This window comes from Bubalus bubalis, chromosome 1 (assembly GCF_019923935.1).
Source record: "Bubalus bubalis isolate 160015118507 breed Murrah chromosome 1, NDDB_SH_1, whole genome shotgun sequence".
Taxonomy (NCBI): domain Eukaryota; kingdom Metazoa; phylum Chordata; class Mammalia; order Artiodactyla; family Bovidae; genus Bubalus; species Bubalus bubalis.
In genome coordinates this window covers 22,615,974-22,633,010 of record NC_059157.1, presented here as the reverse complement: position 1 = coordinate 22,633,010, position 17,037 = coordinate 22,615,974, and the positions used below count along the sequence as shown (strand labels likewise).

At 37.8% G+C, this 17,037-nt stretch overlaps 1 protein-coding gene across 1 annotated transcript in view; it reads left to right on the top strand.

Moving 5' to 3' along the window:
* Positions 1-17,037, top strand: part of SGCZ (sarcoglycan zeta) — a 420,835-nt gene that overhangs the window by 382,763 nt on the left and 21,035 nt on the right. The window contains exon 4 of the mRNA XM_044937898.2: positions 9,833-9,905. Within this exon, the coding sequence (XP_044793833.1) occupies positions 9,833-9,905 (73 nt within the window). The remainder of the gene's footprint in view (positions 1-9,832; positions 9,906-17,037) is intronic.

Sequence of the window (17,037 nt, the reverse complement as noted above, 5' to 3'; positions counted from 1 at the left end):
AGCGTCACCTGGGAAGCCCCCAGAATAGCTATGATAGCTTCCAAATTGGTGGTAAACCCCAAATTTATTTGGAGAATGAACAGATTTTATTTACCTTAAAAGGTGGGAAAATAAGTAAATGATTTTATAAATGAGTACAGGAAAAGGAGTCTGAATGAATGGATTTTAAATTCAAGCAGAAGGGTTTTTTTTTTAAATATATCAATTTTTAATTGGGGGATAATTGCTTTTCAATGTCGTGTTAGTTTCTGCCATGCATCAGCATGAATCAGCAGTAGGTGTACATATGTCCCCTCCCTTGTGGCCTCCCTCCCACCTCCCAGCCCATCCCACCCTTCTTGGTTGTCACACAGCACTGGGATGAGCACCTGGCATCATACAGCAAATTCCACTAGCGATCTAGTTTACATATGGTAGTGTATATGTTTCAATACTATTCTCTCAATTCGTTCCACACTGTCCTTCCCCGAATGTGTTCACAAATCTGTTCTCTATGTCTGCGTCTCCATTGTTGACCTGTAAATAGTTTCATCAGTTATTAATGTTAATTAATACATGATATTTGTGTTTTTATCAGGCACAAGTCTTGAATGGTGGGCAAAAATGGTATCCGAGAAAATTATTATGCATTTTCTTATAGGTTAGGTGTTATAGGTGGTATTTTATGCAGTTAGTTGGAAGGAGGAATAACATTTAGACTATTAAAGTAACACAAGTAAGAGACATGGTGTATGCTAAAATGAGTTGACATTTCTCTTTTTAAAGGGTAATGATGCTTTCAGAATTCCAAGAAACTCATTTTAATGGAGTAAAAGAAATGGTAGTTAATAATTTACTTTTGCCAATGTGATTACTCTGCCCCTTCCCCCAAATAACTTTTCTGTCAATTTGTAGGGGCAAATTTATTTCCACTTGTATTAAGGAGAAATGAAAAGAGGTATAGTGTACAGGTTTCAACATGTCTGAGAAAAAATTATGTAACTGTGACAGTTAAAAATTGAAGGTACCTGAGGATCATTTTATTTGGAGCTTCATTTTACAAATAGCAACTGGGGAGCAGGGTTTAAATACTTGTCAGAAATCAAAGAATGACTTAGGAGCAGATTTGGGAATAAAATGAAACTGTGTTCCCTATCCAGTCTTTTACTTTACCAATTTAGATCCAAGGTGGGCGAGGAGGGGTGGCAAGAGATACAAATAAAGGGAAAAGAAACCAAGGTGTGAATACTGCCAAAGAATTCAAAATATTCAGTATGTGTGTGTGTTAGTCACTCAGCCATGTCTGACTCTGTGATGCGAAGGACTGTAGCCTGCCAGGCTCCTCTGTCCATGGAATTCTTCAGGCAGGAATACTGGAGTAGATTGCCATTCCCTTCTTCAAGGGATCTTTCCAACCCAGGGATCAAACCCCAGTCTCCTGCATTGCAGGCGAGTTCTTTATTATCTGAGCAATCAGGGAAACCCAGTAAGCATAGGTTTAAATTTGAAGATAATGAATAAGAGCAATCCTTCTGGCCCTTGAGATCTATATAAACTTGCTCTGAACCTCACCCCCATTCTACTGCAGGAATTTAAAATGCTGCCTAAGTTCCCATTAATTGTCATGGAAAGGGGGTAGGGAGACAGATACTCCGATCTCTTAAACTTTTTCACCTCATTTCTCGTATTATCTCTTCTGTCCCATATTGATCTGGTAGTGACATTCATACTCTTCTTTGTCCCTTTCAAAAAAAAAAAAAATATATATATATATATATAATGGTCATGGTAGATTTTATTGAAAAACTGAAGGCAGTTAAGGGAGCTTGTCGGCAACTGTCTAGACAAATAACAATAGCATTTACACGTTTCTCCTCCTGAGTTTGAGTGAACTCCGGGAGTTGGTGATGGACAGGGAGGCCTGGCATGCTGCAATTCATGGGGTCGCAGAGTAGGACACGACTGAGCGACTGAACTGAACTGAACTGAACTCCTTCCTAGCTTCCTTTCACAGAGTGCTCCAGTCTTTCTTGGTTCCTTTGTTCATGATCCTTCTGGGTTTTCTCTTTTCTCTTCTTTCTGGTTCTCCAGAGCAGCAAGCACTCTGTGCCAGACCCTAGCCCCCTTCTTTGAAGCCCAGCATATAGAGACCCTCATGAACAGGTCTCTTCCTAGGCAGCTTTCTGCTGCTGTGTTCTTCATCTTACTTCCAAACCAAAGAAAACATTTATTTATTCTACAACTTCAGATAGACATACCAATGAATGTCTGTATTATACAGATGAAGTGTTAGAAAATGGAACCACAGAATTGAAAAAGGCCCCTGATCTCAAATAGAATAATAATAATAAAGATTTAGAAAGTCTCTTTCAATTTAATTAACAAAAAAATGTATATGCATTTAATAGCACACAGGATCAAACTTGAAGATAATGAATAAATAGGAATATTTTTGGCCCTGAAATCTAAATGAACTTGCCCTGAACTTCAGCCCTATTTTGGAACAGCAATTAAAAATGCTGCCTAATGATCACTCATCTAGAGCCAGACATCCTGGAATGTGAAGTCAAGTGGGCCTTAGAAAGCATCACTACGAACAAAGCTAGTGGAGGTGATGAAATTCCAGTTGAGCTATTTCAAATCCTGAAAGATGATGCTGTGAAAGTGCTGCACTCAATATGCCAGCAAATTTGGAAAATTCAGCAGTGGCCACAGGACTGGAAAAGGTCAGTTTTCATTCCAATCCCAAAGAAAGGCAATGCCAAAGAATGCTCAAACTACCACACAATTGCATTCATCTCACATGCTAGTAAAGTAATGCTCAAAATTCTCCAAGCCAGGCTTCAGCAATACGTGAACTGTGAACTTTCTGATGTTCAAGCTGGTTTTAGAAAAGGCAGAGGAACCAGAGATCAAATTGACAACATCTGCTGGATCATGGAAAAAGCAAGAGAGTTCCAGAAAAACATCTATTTCTGCTTTATTGACTATGCCAAAGCCTTTGACTGTGTGGATCACAATAAACTGTGGAAAATTCTGAAAGAGATGGGAATACCAGACCACCTGACCTGCCTCTTGAGAAATCTGTATGCAGGTCAGGAAGCAACAGTTAGAATTGGACATGGAACAACAGACTGGTTCCAAATTGGAAAAGGAGTACATCAAGGCTGTATATTGTCACCCTGCTGATTTAACTTATATGCAGAGTACATCATGAGAAATGCTGGACTGGAAGACACACAAGCTGGAATCAAGATTGCCGGGAGAAATATCAAGAACCTCAGATATGCAGATGACCACCCTTATGGCAGAAAGTGAAGAGGAACTAAAAAGCCTCTTGATGAAAGTGAAAGTGGAGAGTGAAAAAGTTGGCTTAAAGCTCAACATTTAGAAAATAAAGATCATGGCTTCCATTCCCATCACTTCATGGGAAATAGATGGGGAAACAGTGGAAACAGTGTCAGACTTTATTTTTCTGGGCTCCAAAATCACTGCAGATGGTGACTACAGCCATGAAATTAAAAGACGCTAACTTGTTGGAAGGAAAGTTATGACCAACCTAGATAACATATTCAAAAGCAGAGACATTACTTTGCCAACAAAGGTCCATCTAGTCAAGGCTATGGTTTTTCCTGTGGTCATGTATGGATGTGAGAGTTGGACTGTGAAGAAGGCTGAACGCCGAAGAATTGATGCTTTTGAACTGTGGTATTGGAGAAGACTCTTGAGAGTCCCTTGGACTGCAAGGAGATCCAACCAGTCCATTCTAAAGGAGATCAGCCCTGGGATTTCTTTGGAGGAAATGATGCTAAAGCTGAAACTCCAGTACTTTGGCCACCTCATGGAAGAGTTGACTCATTGGAAAAGACCCTGATGCTGGGAGGGATTGGGGGCAGGAGGAGAAGGGGAAGACAGAGGATGAGATGGCTGGATGGCATCACTGACTCGATGGACGTGAGTCTGAGTGAACTCCAGGAGTTGGTGATAGACAGGGAGGCCTGGCATGCTGCGATTCATGGGGTCGCAAAGAGTCAGACACGACTGAGCGACTTAACTGAACTGAATGTTAATAAATATTTTGATTATTTAAGTCTCCTAATAATCCCATGGATTAGATACAAGAGGTGGTTGATATTACTCAGATTCATTCACCTTAAGATTTTAGGTTGGAATTGTTACCAATACAAGACTAAGATATCACTTTGAGAAGAGAAATATTCTAAGGAATGATGCCTTGTACTATTCTTTTTTTTTTTAACTTTTCCTTTGATTTTTAAATGGAAACTAAATTCCTGATAGAGTTAATGACTGTTTTACCTATTCCAGTTATTCAAATGATGCATTTCTATTATATCCTGCACAAAGAACTAATAAGTATAAAATACACAAAAAGATCATAGCAATCCATCCATTTTAGTTACGAAAGTGTCTACTATGCATTTTTGTTTTGTTTCCCTTAATTTTAACATTATGATGAAGTCCAATTAAAAGTAAGATCATGCTGGACATTTTTTAAGAAGAAACTTCTTTCTCAAAGCTTATTTATCCATCAATTGATCTTAACTGGTACAAGCAGCCGCATTAAGGAATTCCTTGCCTTAGTGAGAGTTTTGATTAATAAAATGCACCTACTATTTAAATTCAAGAATATCTTTTCAGTGTCTAAATTTCAGATTTTAAAATTCAACATGAGACTATATTACTTGAAGCTCTGACATTTGGGAATAGAGACTTCACATAATAATGAGTGGACTTATGTTGGGACATTAACTCTGTAGACATAATGTGTATGTCTTCTGTGTCTGACTTTCATAAAGAAAATTGATAGAGGGAATTAAGGAATATTGAATTCTTACATAAAAACTGGTACATTTTATCCTATTTAAAACTTAACCTGACCTGTAAGGTTGGCATTGCCATATATGTATTTGTATCTATGGAAATTGGAGTTTGGAGAGATTAAATAGCTTGCTCAAGGTCATTTAGATGGAATAAAGGAGCTGGGATTGCTTCCCAAATTGACTAATTTCAAAGTATATAGTGTACCCATAAGAAAACCTGAACTCCAAGATTCTAACCTTATCATAAGGTATTTAAAATCTCTGATTAGAGCTTTTCATTTTTAGATGTACATAATGTTATCAAGTGTCAGTGAGAAAAATTAAATAAAACTAACGTTTCAAGGCATAGAGGTATCTTTGCCTTGTATTATATCAGATCAGATCAGATCAGTCTCTCAGTTGTGTCCAACTCTTTGCGACCCCATGAATCGCAGCATGCCAGGCCTCCCTGTCCATCACCAACTCCTGGAGTTCACTCAGACTCACGTCCATCGAGTCGGTGATGCCATCCAGCCATCTCATCCTCTGTCGTCCCCTTCTCCTCTTGCCCCCAATCCCTCCCAGCATCAGAGTCTTTTCCAATGAGTCAACTCTTTGGATGAGGTGGCCAAAGTACTGGAGTTTCAGCTTTAGCATCATTCCTTCCAAAGAAATCCCAGGGCTGATCTCCTTTAGAAAGGACTAGTTGGATCTCCTTGCAGTCCAAGGGACTCTCAAGAGTCTTCTCCAACACCACAATTCAAAAGCATCAATTCTTCGGTGCTCAGCCTTCTTCACAGTCCAACTCTCACATCCATACATGACCACAGGAAAAACCATAGCCTTGACTAGATGGACCTTTGTTGGCAAAGTAATGTCTCTGCTTTTGAATATGTTATCTAGGTTGGTCATAACTTTCCTTCCAAGGAGCAAATGTCTTTTAATTTCATGGCTGCAGTCACCATCTGCAGTGATTTTGGAGCCCAGAAAAATAAAGTCTGACACTGTTTCCACTGTTTCCCCATCTATTTCCCATGAAGTGATGGGACCGGATGCCATGATCTTCGTTTTCTGAATGTTGAGCTTTAAGCCAACTTTTTCACTCTCCACTTTCACTTTCATCAAGAGGCTTTTGAGTTCCTCTTCACTTTCTGCCATAATATATAACTGATCACAGATTCTTCTACACAAAGCCAAAACCCTCGGTAAAATATTATCTGAAATTAACCACAATCGAATTCATGAAGCTGACAGTGGCTGGAGAGTCACTACATCACACAGAACTTTTTTTCACTTACTATCAAGTTGAGGAGCTGGGAGTGCCAGGTGTTTGGGGCTTCCTTTTCTTGTCCTGCGTTGGCCTTCCCAAAGGATATAGGGAGGCCAATAGTTGATACTGAATAGCTTTAGTATTGCATTTATGGACAGCCGTATTTGGAAGGATATATAACTTTATTTTTGTTGATTTTTTAATGGTGGGGGAGTTATTTTATGTTAGGCATTTGTAAAGAATAGTATCCTACCCTAGTAGCTTATATCTAAAACTGTTTTTATATATAAAGTAGGACCATAATTCATATACTCTGTCTTCTTTTTACCAAAAATATGACATTGTTATTATTTTGTTTTGAGGCTAGAAATTATCATATGAATGAGAGCCAGTATTTTTTGACCATGAGGTTTGCCTGCCTCATTTTTCCTGTCCATTACAAAAACTAAGTCTTTATTTTCTCTACATCTTATAATATTCACATTAAATTATCTGAAATATCCTTTAGCACCTATACAATGAAGCATAACTGACACTCTGCCCTTTTGAACAATCCTTCTCAAAAGCAATAAACAAAAAATATTTATTTAGTCAATAAGTTTAAATGTATGTATTAATAAATGTCTAAGTTATGTTCCTTTTTCTCTGTTATTTTGTCTCTCTTCCTTTTTGATTTCCATGGTTTCTGTAACTTAAGATGTGAGAATTCATCACACATTTTTCTTTTCCTGAAGTGAGGGTAAAGCAGATCTGTACTTTTTGTCCCAAATAAATGTTGACTAATGGTTATATTATTGGTGGTTCAGACGGTAAAGAGTCTGCTTGCAATGCAGTAAATGCAGGTTCGATCCCTGTGTTGGGAAAATCCCCTGGTGAAGAGAATGGCAACCCACTCCAGTATTCTTGCTTGGAGTAATCCATGGACAGAAGAGCCTGGGGGGCTACAGTCCATGGGATCACAGAGTCAGACACGACTGAGCGACTAACACACACACAATGGTTAGATTTACCAGGTAAAATATATAGTGCCAAGTACATTTTGAATTTCAAACACACAACAAATGATTTTTAGAATAAGTATATCCCCTGCAAGTTTGTGTACTTATACTAAAATATGATTTTATGTTTAACCAAACTTCAAAATTAATTCAGTGTCGAGTATTTTAAATTGCTAAGTCTGGCAACCCCACCAATAATCTGGTATTTGTAGAACTTTCCTGTTCATGGAAAATCTATATTTATACATTTTTAAGTTTTTTATACTATGAGAGTTTGTTTCTGGCTCAGATGGTTTTTATTCTTCCTCACTGATTTCCTTTTAAGATCATCCTTATTGCTTATTTACTGATGCCCTTTTGACTCATTTTGGGACACAAAGTGAGAGGATGAGATTAGTTTTCTCATTATCTGGAAGTCTGAAGCTAGTTAATTATTTATGTTATGCAGTTTTCAATTTAGCCCCTTAGATGGTATGATTATACATTTTTTATTCAAGAATATTTTCTTAACAAAATCACCAATATTTTTCTGTTGATACTTAGAACTGAGACCTTTATCAGGTTTTCATCCTCACTATAAAATTAAATGTTTGATAACATTCTACTTTCACTACTATATTCTGTACTAAGTTACTATATGTGGCATTCTGTCTCAAAATAAATTTTGCTACTATTCATTAATTATGTTTCTGGCATCTTATCTGGGAAGTTTTCAAAATTATAAAATAATAGAAATTAATTTTTGAACCCTGCACATGGATATCTATCCCATCTGTAAAATACATATTATGTTAAAATGCCAAAGGAATCTCTCCTTGAGAAATGGAACTATGTAAAATATTTATTCAAATGCCACCCTCCACAATCACAAAATCAGAGTTTTATCTAAAAATGTTATCTTACTTCCAAAGACTTATTTCTGAGAATTGTTCACTAACATAAATAAAATATTTTACAAAATATCAAAAGAGAAAACTCCTTAGAGAAATAATTGCTCTAAATGTGTGAAAACAGTTAAATAAATAAACAGTATGCCCTACATAGCCTCTCTAGGAAAAAATAGAACAAAACAAAAAAACCCAACAACAACTACTAAAATCCAGTAAGAGGTTAACAATGGTGGATGGTTTTTAGTTTACAAACTAAAATCTGTAATCTTAGGAATTTACAGGAACAGAAGGCAATGGCACCCAACTCCAGTACTCTTGCCTGGAAAATCCCATGGACAGAGGAGCCTGGTAGGCTGCAGCCCATGGGGTTGCTAAGAGCGACTTCACTTTCACTCTTCACTTCATGCATTGGAGAAGGAAATGGCAACCCACTTCAGTGTTCTTGCCTGGAGAATCCCAGGGACGGGGGAGCCTGGTGGGCTGCCATCTATGGGGTTGCACAGAGTCAGACATGACTGAAGCTACTTAGCAGCAGTAGCAGCAGCAGAACCTTATACATTTACACTTCGAACCATAATATAGATGGAACCAAGTAACAGATTTTGAAAATAATTTCTTCCTCCGTGATTCAAGGTGGAAGATCTGCATTACTGTTTTATGTAGAGTCCTCTGGTGATTGTAGTATATCTCCCCATATATACACTTACTTTTAAGGAATTTAAATGCTTTCTGTAATTTCTTAATGGCACTTTCTTCATTCCTTATGGAATCAATTTACTTTACACTGTTATTCATGATAAGTAGAAGCAGCTTCACATTAAATGTATGAAGTCTGTATTTGTATTTGCACTGTATTATCGAGCTAATATTGGAGCCATTGATGGAGAAGGTATGACATTCTTACACCAAGATGTTTGAATAAGATTAAACCAAAAGATAATAGAGTTTATTTCCAAGGGAATGATTTCATTTATGTAAAATTACAAAAGAAAAAAAGGAGGCTGTGTCTTTTCATCATCTTTAACAAACGTCTTTGCATTTGATTTTTGGAAAAGAAAATCGTTTTATTTTTCTCAGTTAAATTAGAACCCTTTTCATCTGGGAAAATCGAATGGCAATAATAAACAAAAGTTTAGATAGAATATCATTCAACTGCCTGAGCACATGACCACTTGAGACAACTATGATCCCACATAAAGTCCACTCTAATGAGTACTAGCCATTTATGGTTTTAGAGTGAGCCTTAATTTCACAAAAGTAAAAGTAAGGTGCCCTGTTCTCTGCAGTTCGATGATCACTTTAACTAAAGGTGGGAGCTGCTTGTGGGTGAAATGCTAAATGCCCCCATGAAACCCATGCCTTTAAACAGTTAATACTATACTACATCAGAGCTCACTGCCCACATTTTCATTTCAACTTTGCTGTTTGTAACAAGAACTGAATATTGTAACATATCCCTACTTCAAATTCACTTACCTGAGAATAAAGGAACAGGAAAGAGAGAGATATTTGTTCTGTGATCAGAGGGTTACAATTTTCCCTCAGTCTGAACTTTTACGAATGAGATCATCTTAAAAGGGGTCAACACGGTGGGACTGCAAAGAGTCAGACACGACTTAGCAACTGAACAGCAACTAATGGTGGGACTTAGATTTGCCCCTTTTGGTCCTTCACGACCTTGAACTCTTTTTCCAGGTTTTCTCTTCTTATTTGTTGTACAGAGTCGGACGCAACTGAAGCAACTTAGCAGCAGCAGCAGCAGTCCTATTTTAAGTTTGCCCATTCTTAGAAGAATATTTAATGCATAAAAATAGAAGAAAACTACTGTGTCTGTGTATTTGCTTATACTGACTCTTGCATTCTGGTTGCCCTCAGGCACTGAAGGAGCAGTGTTCGGGCACTCTGTTGAGACACCACACATCAGAGCAGAACCTTCCCAAGACCTCAGGTAAGTCCTGGCCTCTACACTAGTTTCTATCACTGAGGATGGCCCTTGATATATAAAGAACCGAAGTAGAAAATATGCTACAAAACTGTATAAGGAGTTGACACTCCCTGTCTACACGGTAAATAGATAATCAGCTATTTGATAGAGGGCAAGAACATGTGAGTTACTATTCTATCCTTCTGTATACTTTTCCTCTACAAATGTACAATGGATATAAAATAAATATATCAGACAGGAGAAGTGTGGAAAAAGAAAAGAAAAGGCAGTTATGGAGGATGTTGACAGGAGGACTGATACAAATAGGGATTTCAGAAAATCTGATGTAGATAATGAAATATATGGCATGCATAGGCATAAAAAAAGGGGAGGCAGACAATGAGAGAAAGCTATAAACAGTCAGAGAAGGTTAAGTAGAGGGAAATATAGAAACCAAAGGAAACAATCATCAGTAAAAGGCAGAACTTAACTGCCCTATGATGGACTCTTTAATCTTATATATTTGGTGAAATAAGCTCTGTCTGTCAGTTTGAGAGGACAATTTTATAGTGTATTCTCCCCAGGATAATCATGGCAATCACTGATAAAAGTTAAAATACTAAAATCTAGTCTATTGTTTAGATAACAACTTATCTATTGTTCTTAATTCAAGAAATGTTATATTCAATATATATTATATAAATTGTATATAAAATTATATATAACTTGCAGTGGTATATATTGTTATTATATATACTTGCAATATATACATATATTAAAATTATCATACCTTAAACCAATACAATATTATATTCCATCATTAATTTCAAATAAGTAAATAGCATACTGGACTTCCCTATAGCCCAGATGGTAAAGAATCTGCCTGTGATGCAGGAGACCTGGGTTCGATCCCTGGGTCAGGAAGATCCCCTGGAGAGGGAAATGGCAGCCCACTCCAGTATTCTTGCCTGGAGAATCACATGGACAGAGGGGCCTGATGGGCTACAGCCCATGGGGTCACAAAGAGTCAGACACGACTAAGTGACTAACACAGATAGCATACTAAAATGCATTTCCTATGATATGAAAAAAAGACAACCTTTTACTGATATTAAAAAATAAATTACATATTTAAAATCATTTTTAAAGCTAAATTAAAATATTAACCTGAGAGAGAGTATTTGTCTTGAAAACACAATAAAATATTGAGCAAAATACTCATTTTATTTCATGAAGAGCAGGTTCAGCCCTTCCTATGTGGATGAGTGGAAAAAATACTCAAATAAAATTAGAAAAATCAAGTTGAAAAATGTTAATGAAAAAAGTCACACTTTTACAACAGTAAATTTTGCAGCCCTTATATTTCTGTGATAAAAGTCCTTTAAAAATGCGGTTTCTCACTAGGTGAGTAGCGCAGATTTAAACAGCTAGTTAATAACAGAGAAAGTGGCCCTCTTCATGTGATCAAAGTATTTTTAATAAGACAAATATGAAAATTATCTACTTTATACTGAACCCCAAGGATTTAGGAGTTTGAAGAATATGTGAAAACAGTATCTCATAGTGTGTTATAGTCTTGATTTATGATTCTACTCTCAGCTGGCAACTCAACATTTTTGTATAAATTATTTTTCCCTTTTCTACTTAACAAGGTTGTGTTCCCACTAGAACAGGAACTACATCTTCCTTATTTATCTTTAGTTCAGTAACAGCCAACACTCTATCTCACACATAGTAGTGTGGTTATACTTTGTTAATTATTAAAACTGAATAATGAGGATACTAAATGTCTATGTATAAGGAATGTAGTATCATTTGTTATTATATTACTAAGATACATGTGACTAACATTCAGTTCAGTTCAGTTCAGTTCAGATACTCAGTCCAGTCCAACTCTTTGTGTCCGCATGGACTGCAGCACGCCAGGCCTCCCTGTCCATCACCAACTCCCTGAGCGTGCTCAAACTTATGTCCATCAAGTCAGTGATGCCATCCAACCATCTCATCCTCAGTCGTCCCCTTCTCCTCCTGCCTTCAATCTTTCCCAGCATCAGGGTCTTTTCCAGTGAGTCAGTTCTTCCCATCAGGTGGCCAAAATACTGGAGTTTCAGCTTCAGCATCAGTCCTTCCTTCAGAATTGATTTCCTTTAGGATTGACTGGTTGGATCTCCTTGCAGTCCAGGGACTCTCAAGAGTCTTTTCCAACACCACAGTTCAAAAGCATCAATTCTTTAGTGCTCAGCCTGCTTTATAGTCCAACTCTCACATCCATACATGACTACTTGAAATTCCTACTTTTTTGAGCTGTGTTTTACCACAGATACCAGAGTTTCATTCAATAAAAATTTTAATTACTAAGTTCTAAAAGGAACATTTCTTTTTTGCCTCTATATTTTAGTAATTATGTACTCATTTCACAAATTTCATTATGAAAAGCCTATTGCCAAAAAAGGAGTAAGAACCAATTGCTATTTTAATTACCTTGCTGACATGTCTCAACTTTCATAAATATGGATGTGAATCAAATTATAATTATTACATCATGTTTCTGGCTTTTATTTTCTAATTATTCATAAAACACTGAGCTAAGCTAGACTTATCTGCTAGTGCTAAAAGCAGATTGGCAGCCCTCAAGATGAGTGGTGCTGATCTAAATTCCAAAACTGAAGCAGAAGCAAAGCACAGTAATGATGGCAGTATTCAATTATTCATTTGTGTACTGAAGATTAAAAGCAGTGTCTGAGAAGGTCCTTACAAGCCCTGCTGACAATTTTCCTTTCAGGGCAATAAGAAGTACCCTTAGTTGACACCTGAGTCTAATCAACAAGGTGATACCGGTTGACCAAGTAAATGTGTAATTTAGGGGTAAGAAGTTACGCTGTCCTTGATTTTGTTTCTGTCAAGAAGAAAAGACTTTAGAAAGAAACATTTCAAAAAGTTTATTATAGAGTTTAGGTAATATTTTGGTGTGGATATGTAGTAGGTTGCTATAATTTATTTACTCAACAGCTGTTTGATGAATGCTTAATCTGTGCCAAGGTCTGCACTAGTCTTCATGTGACTTTTAAACATACATACATGGAGTTTCTTTATTTTTTTTATATCAAGTGATCCTGGTTTTTGGCAGGGACATATTTGTTAACTAAACAACAAATAGTCATTAAAGACATCATAGCCTATTTGCCTGAAATTGTCCAAGTATAAATGTTCTTTTTTTTTTTTTCTTTAATTAATATGTAGCTAAATTATTGCAGTTCAATAGAATTTCTGCAGTCTTTGGTCAGAAGTGATAAAATGTATAATGTAATGCCCGTTGTCCAAGGATTGTTGGGATCTGCATTCTATTGACTTATCGCTGTTACTGTTTTACCACTTTAGGCTACCCTGGAGAAGGCAATGGCACCCACTCAAGTACTCTTGCCTGGCAAATCTCATGGATGCAGGAGCCTGGTAGGCTGCAGTCCATGGGTTCACTAAGAGTCAAACATGACTGAGCGACTTCACTTTTCACTTCCATGCATTCGAGAAGGAAATGGCAACCCACTCCAGTGTTCTTGCCTGGAGAATCCCAGGGACTGGGGAGCCTGGTGGGCTGCCCTCTATGGGGTCGCGCAGAGTCGGACACGACTGAAGTGACTTAGCAGCAGCAGCAGAGCTTTCTCTAGCTGCAAAGCACATGGTTTCTGTTTTCACATTTGTATTATTTCCTGCCCATTTGCACACCCTTTATGGCCTCTTCCTGAAAATTAGATCAAACAAACCCCTCAGTCATCAATTCTCCCAGTTCAAGAATAAGGCAAGAATCTAGACTTTGAATCAGTAAAATGAGTTAATATTTAATGATAGAATTGGGATCTTTTCATCATTTCCATTCTCATATGTATATAATTTAAAACAAAAATGTGAGGTTGACAGGCTCCTAATTAATCTCTGGAAACATGGAGCTTTAATTTGCATCATTCTTGTGTTCAAGGAAAAGCCATCAGTTATTAAATGGTATGGGTTTTTTCCCTGAGAGAATTTGTCAGTAAAGAGGTAAAATACTTTGCTGGTATTTTTTCTACCTATGAGGAAAAAAAAAAAGTGATGATGAAGTAGTGTTTTTCTCCTCTCCCCTTCCCTTCCCCATACTGCTCCTCTCTTCCCTTTTCTCGTCCCTCCCTCTCTTTCCTCCTTCCTTCCTTTTGTTCCTTCATTCTCTGTATGTATTTATATATTTATTTAGAGTTAGTAGCAAATGTGCATGAGATGCTTCCCTTTACTTGAGAACTGGGAGTAATGATTGACAGAGGGATCTGTTTGATCTAATTTTCAGAAAGAGACTATGAAGGGTGTGCAAATGGGCAGGCAATAATACAAACGTGATAACAGAAACCATGTCCTTTGCAGCTAAAGCAAGCTCGGGGTAGCCTAAAGTGGTAAGACAGTAACAGTGACGAGATAGTATAAGAACATATGTTCAGGTCACAGTTTGCTTTGTATTATTTCTTCTTAAAACATTTTTCTGTTCAGTTCTCCATTTATTTCACCCTTGAAATGGCAAATAATGAGTGCCAACTCTATCTCTGAATACTGTCTTAATATTTAGCAAGAACAAGATACATCATACTCAAGTTCTGCTTTTGTTTGCATTTAGTAATTGCATCTTACAACTTAGAGTAAGAGAAGTCTGAATCATTTTCTTAGAATGTTGAGAATTCTAGAGATCTTGACCACTCATTTTCAAATTTGAGAATTGCAAAACACCTTAAAAAGAAAATCTTGTTACATTTTTGGTATCTAAACACCAAAATTGAATTGCTTGGAAAACATAGGCAGAGGAATGACTTCAGTTCAATTCAATTCAGTCGTTCAATTGTGTCTGACCCTTTGCGACCCCATGGATCGCAGCATGCCAGGCCTCCCTGTCCATCACCAACCCCCACGGTTTACCCAAACTCATGTCCATCGAGTTGGTGATGCCATCAACCCATCTCATCCTCTGTCGTCCCCTTCTCCTCCTGCCCCCAATCCCTCCCAGCATCAGGGTCTTTTCCATTGAGTCAGCTCTTTGCATGAGGTGGCCAAAGTACTGGAGTTTCAGCTTCAGCATCAGTCCTTCCAAAGAACACCCAGGACTGATTTCCTTTAGGATGGACTGGTTGGATCTCCTTGCAGTCCAAGGGACGCTTAAGAGTCTTTGCCAACACCACAGTTCAAAACCATCAATTCTTCGGTACTTAGCTTTCTTCACAGTCCAAATCTCACATCCATACATGACCACTGGAAAAACCGTAGCCTTAACTAGATGGACCTTTGTTGGCAAAGTAATGTCTCTTCTTTTTAATATGCTACTAGGTTGGTCATAACTTTCCTTCCAAGGAGTAAGCGTCTTTTGATTTCATGGCTGCAATCACCATCTGCAGTGATTTTAGAGCTCAAAAAAATAAACTTCTGACACTGCTTCCACTGTTTCCACATCTATTTGGCATGAAGTGATGGGACCAGATGCCATGATCTTCGTTTTCTGAATGCTGAGCGTTAAGCCAACTTTTTCACTCTCCTCTTTCACTTTCATCAAGAGGCTTTTTAGTTCCTCTTCAATTTCTGCCATAAGGGTGGTGTCATCTGCATATCTGAGCTTATTGATATTTCTCCCAGAAATCTTGAACCAGCTTGTGCTTCTTCCAGCCCAGCGTTTCTCATGATGTACTCTGCATATAAGTTAAATAAGCAGGGTGACAATATACAGCCTTGATGTACTCCTTTTCCTATTTGGAACCAGTCTGTTGTTCCATGTCCAGTTCTAACTGTTGCTTCCTGACCTGCATACAGGTTTCTCAAGAGGCAGGTCAGGTGGTCTGGTATTCCCATCTCTTTCAGAATTTTCCACAGTTTATTGTGATCCACACAGTCAAAGGCTTTGGCATAGTCAATGAAGCAGAAATAGATGTTTTTCTGGAACTCTCTTGCTTTTTTCCATGATCCAGAAGATGTGCGGAATTTGATCTCTGGTTCCTCTGCCTTTTCTAAATCCAGCTTCAACATCTGGAAGTTCACGGTTCCTGTATTGCTGAAGCCTGGCCTGGAGAATTTTGAGCATTACTTTGCTAGCCTGTGAGATGAGTGCAATTGTGCGGTAGTTTGAGCATTCTTTGGCATTACCTTTCTTTGGGATTGGAATGAAAACTGACCTTTCCAGTCCACTGCTGAGTTTTCCATATTTGCTGGCACATTGAGTACAGCACTTTCACAGCATCATCTTTCAGGATTTGGAATAGCTCAACTGGAATTCCATCACTTCCACTAGCTTTGTTCGTAGTCATGCTTTCTAAGGCCCACTTGACTTCACATTCCAGGATGTCTGGCTCTAGGTGAGTGATCACACCATTGTGATTATCTGGGTCATGAAGATCTTTTTTGTACAGTTCTTCTGTGTATTGTTGCCACCTCTTCTTAATATCTTCTGCTTCTGTTAGGTCCATACCATTTCTGTCCTTTATCAAGCCCATCTTTGCATGAAATGTTCCCTTGGTATCTCTAACTTTGTTGAAGAGATCTCTAGTCTTTCCCATTCTGTTGTTTTCCTCTATTTTTTGCATTGATTGCTGAGGAAGGCTTTCTTATCTCTCCTTGCTATTCTTTGGAACTCTGCATTCAGATGCTTATATCTTTCCTTTTCTCCTTTGCTTTTCACTTCTCTTCTCTTCACAGCTATTTGTAAGGCCTCCTCAGACAGCCATTTTGCTTTTTTGCATTTCTTTTCCATGGGGATGGTCTTGATCCCTGTCTCCCGTACAATGTCACGAGCCTCCGTCCATAGTTCATCAGGCACTCTATCAATCAGATCTAGTCCCTTAAATCTATTTGTCACTTCCACTGTATAATCATATAGGGTTTGATTTAGGTTATACCTGAATAGTCTAGTGGTTTTCCCTACTTTCTTCAATTTAAGTCTGAATTTGGCAATAAGGAGTTCATGATCTGAGCTACAGTCAGATCCTGGTCTTGTTTTTGCTGACTGTATAGAGCTTCTCTATCTTTGGCTGCAGAGAATATAATCCATCTATTTTGGTGTTGACCATCTGGTGATGTCCATGTGTAGCGTCTTCTCTTGTGTTGTTGGAAGAGGGTGTTTGTTATGACCAGTGCGTTCTCTTGGCAAAACTCTATTAGC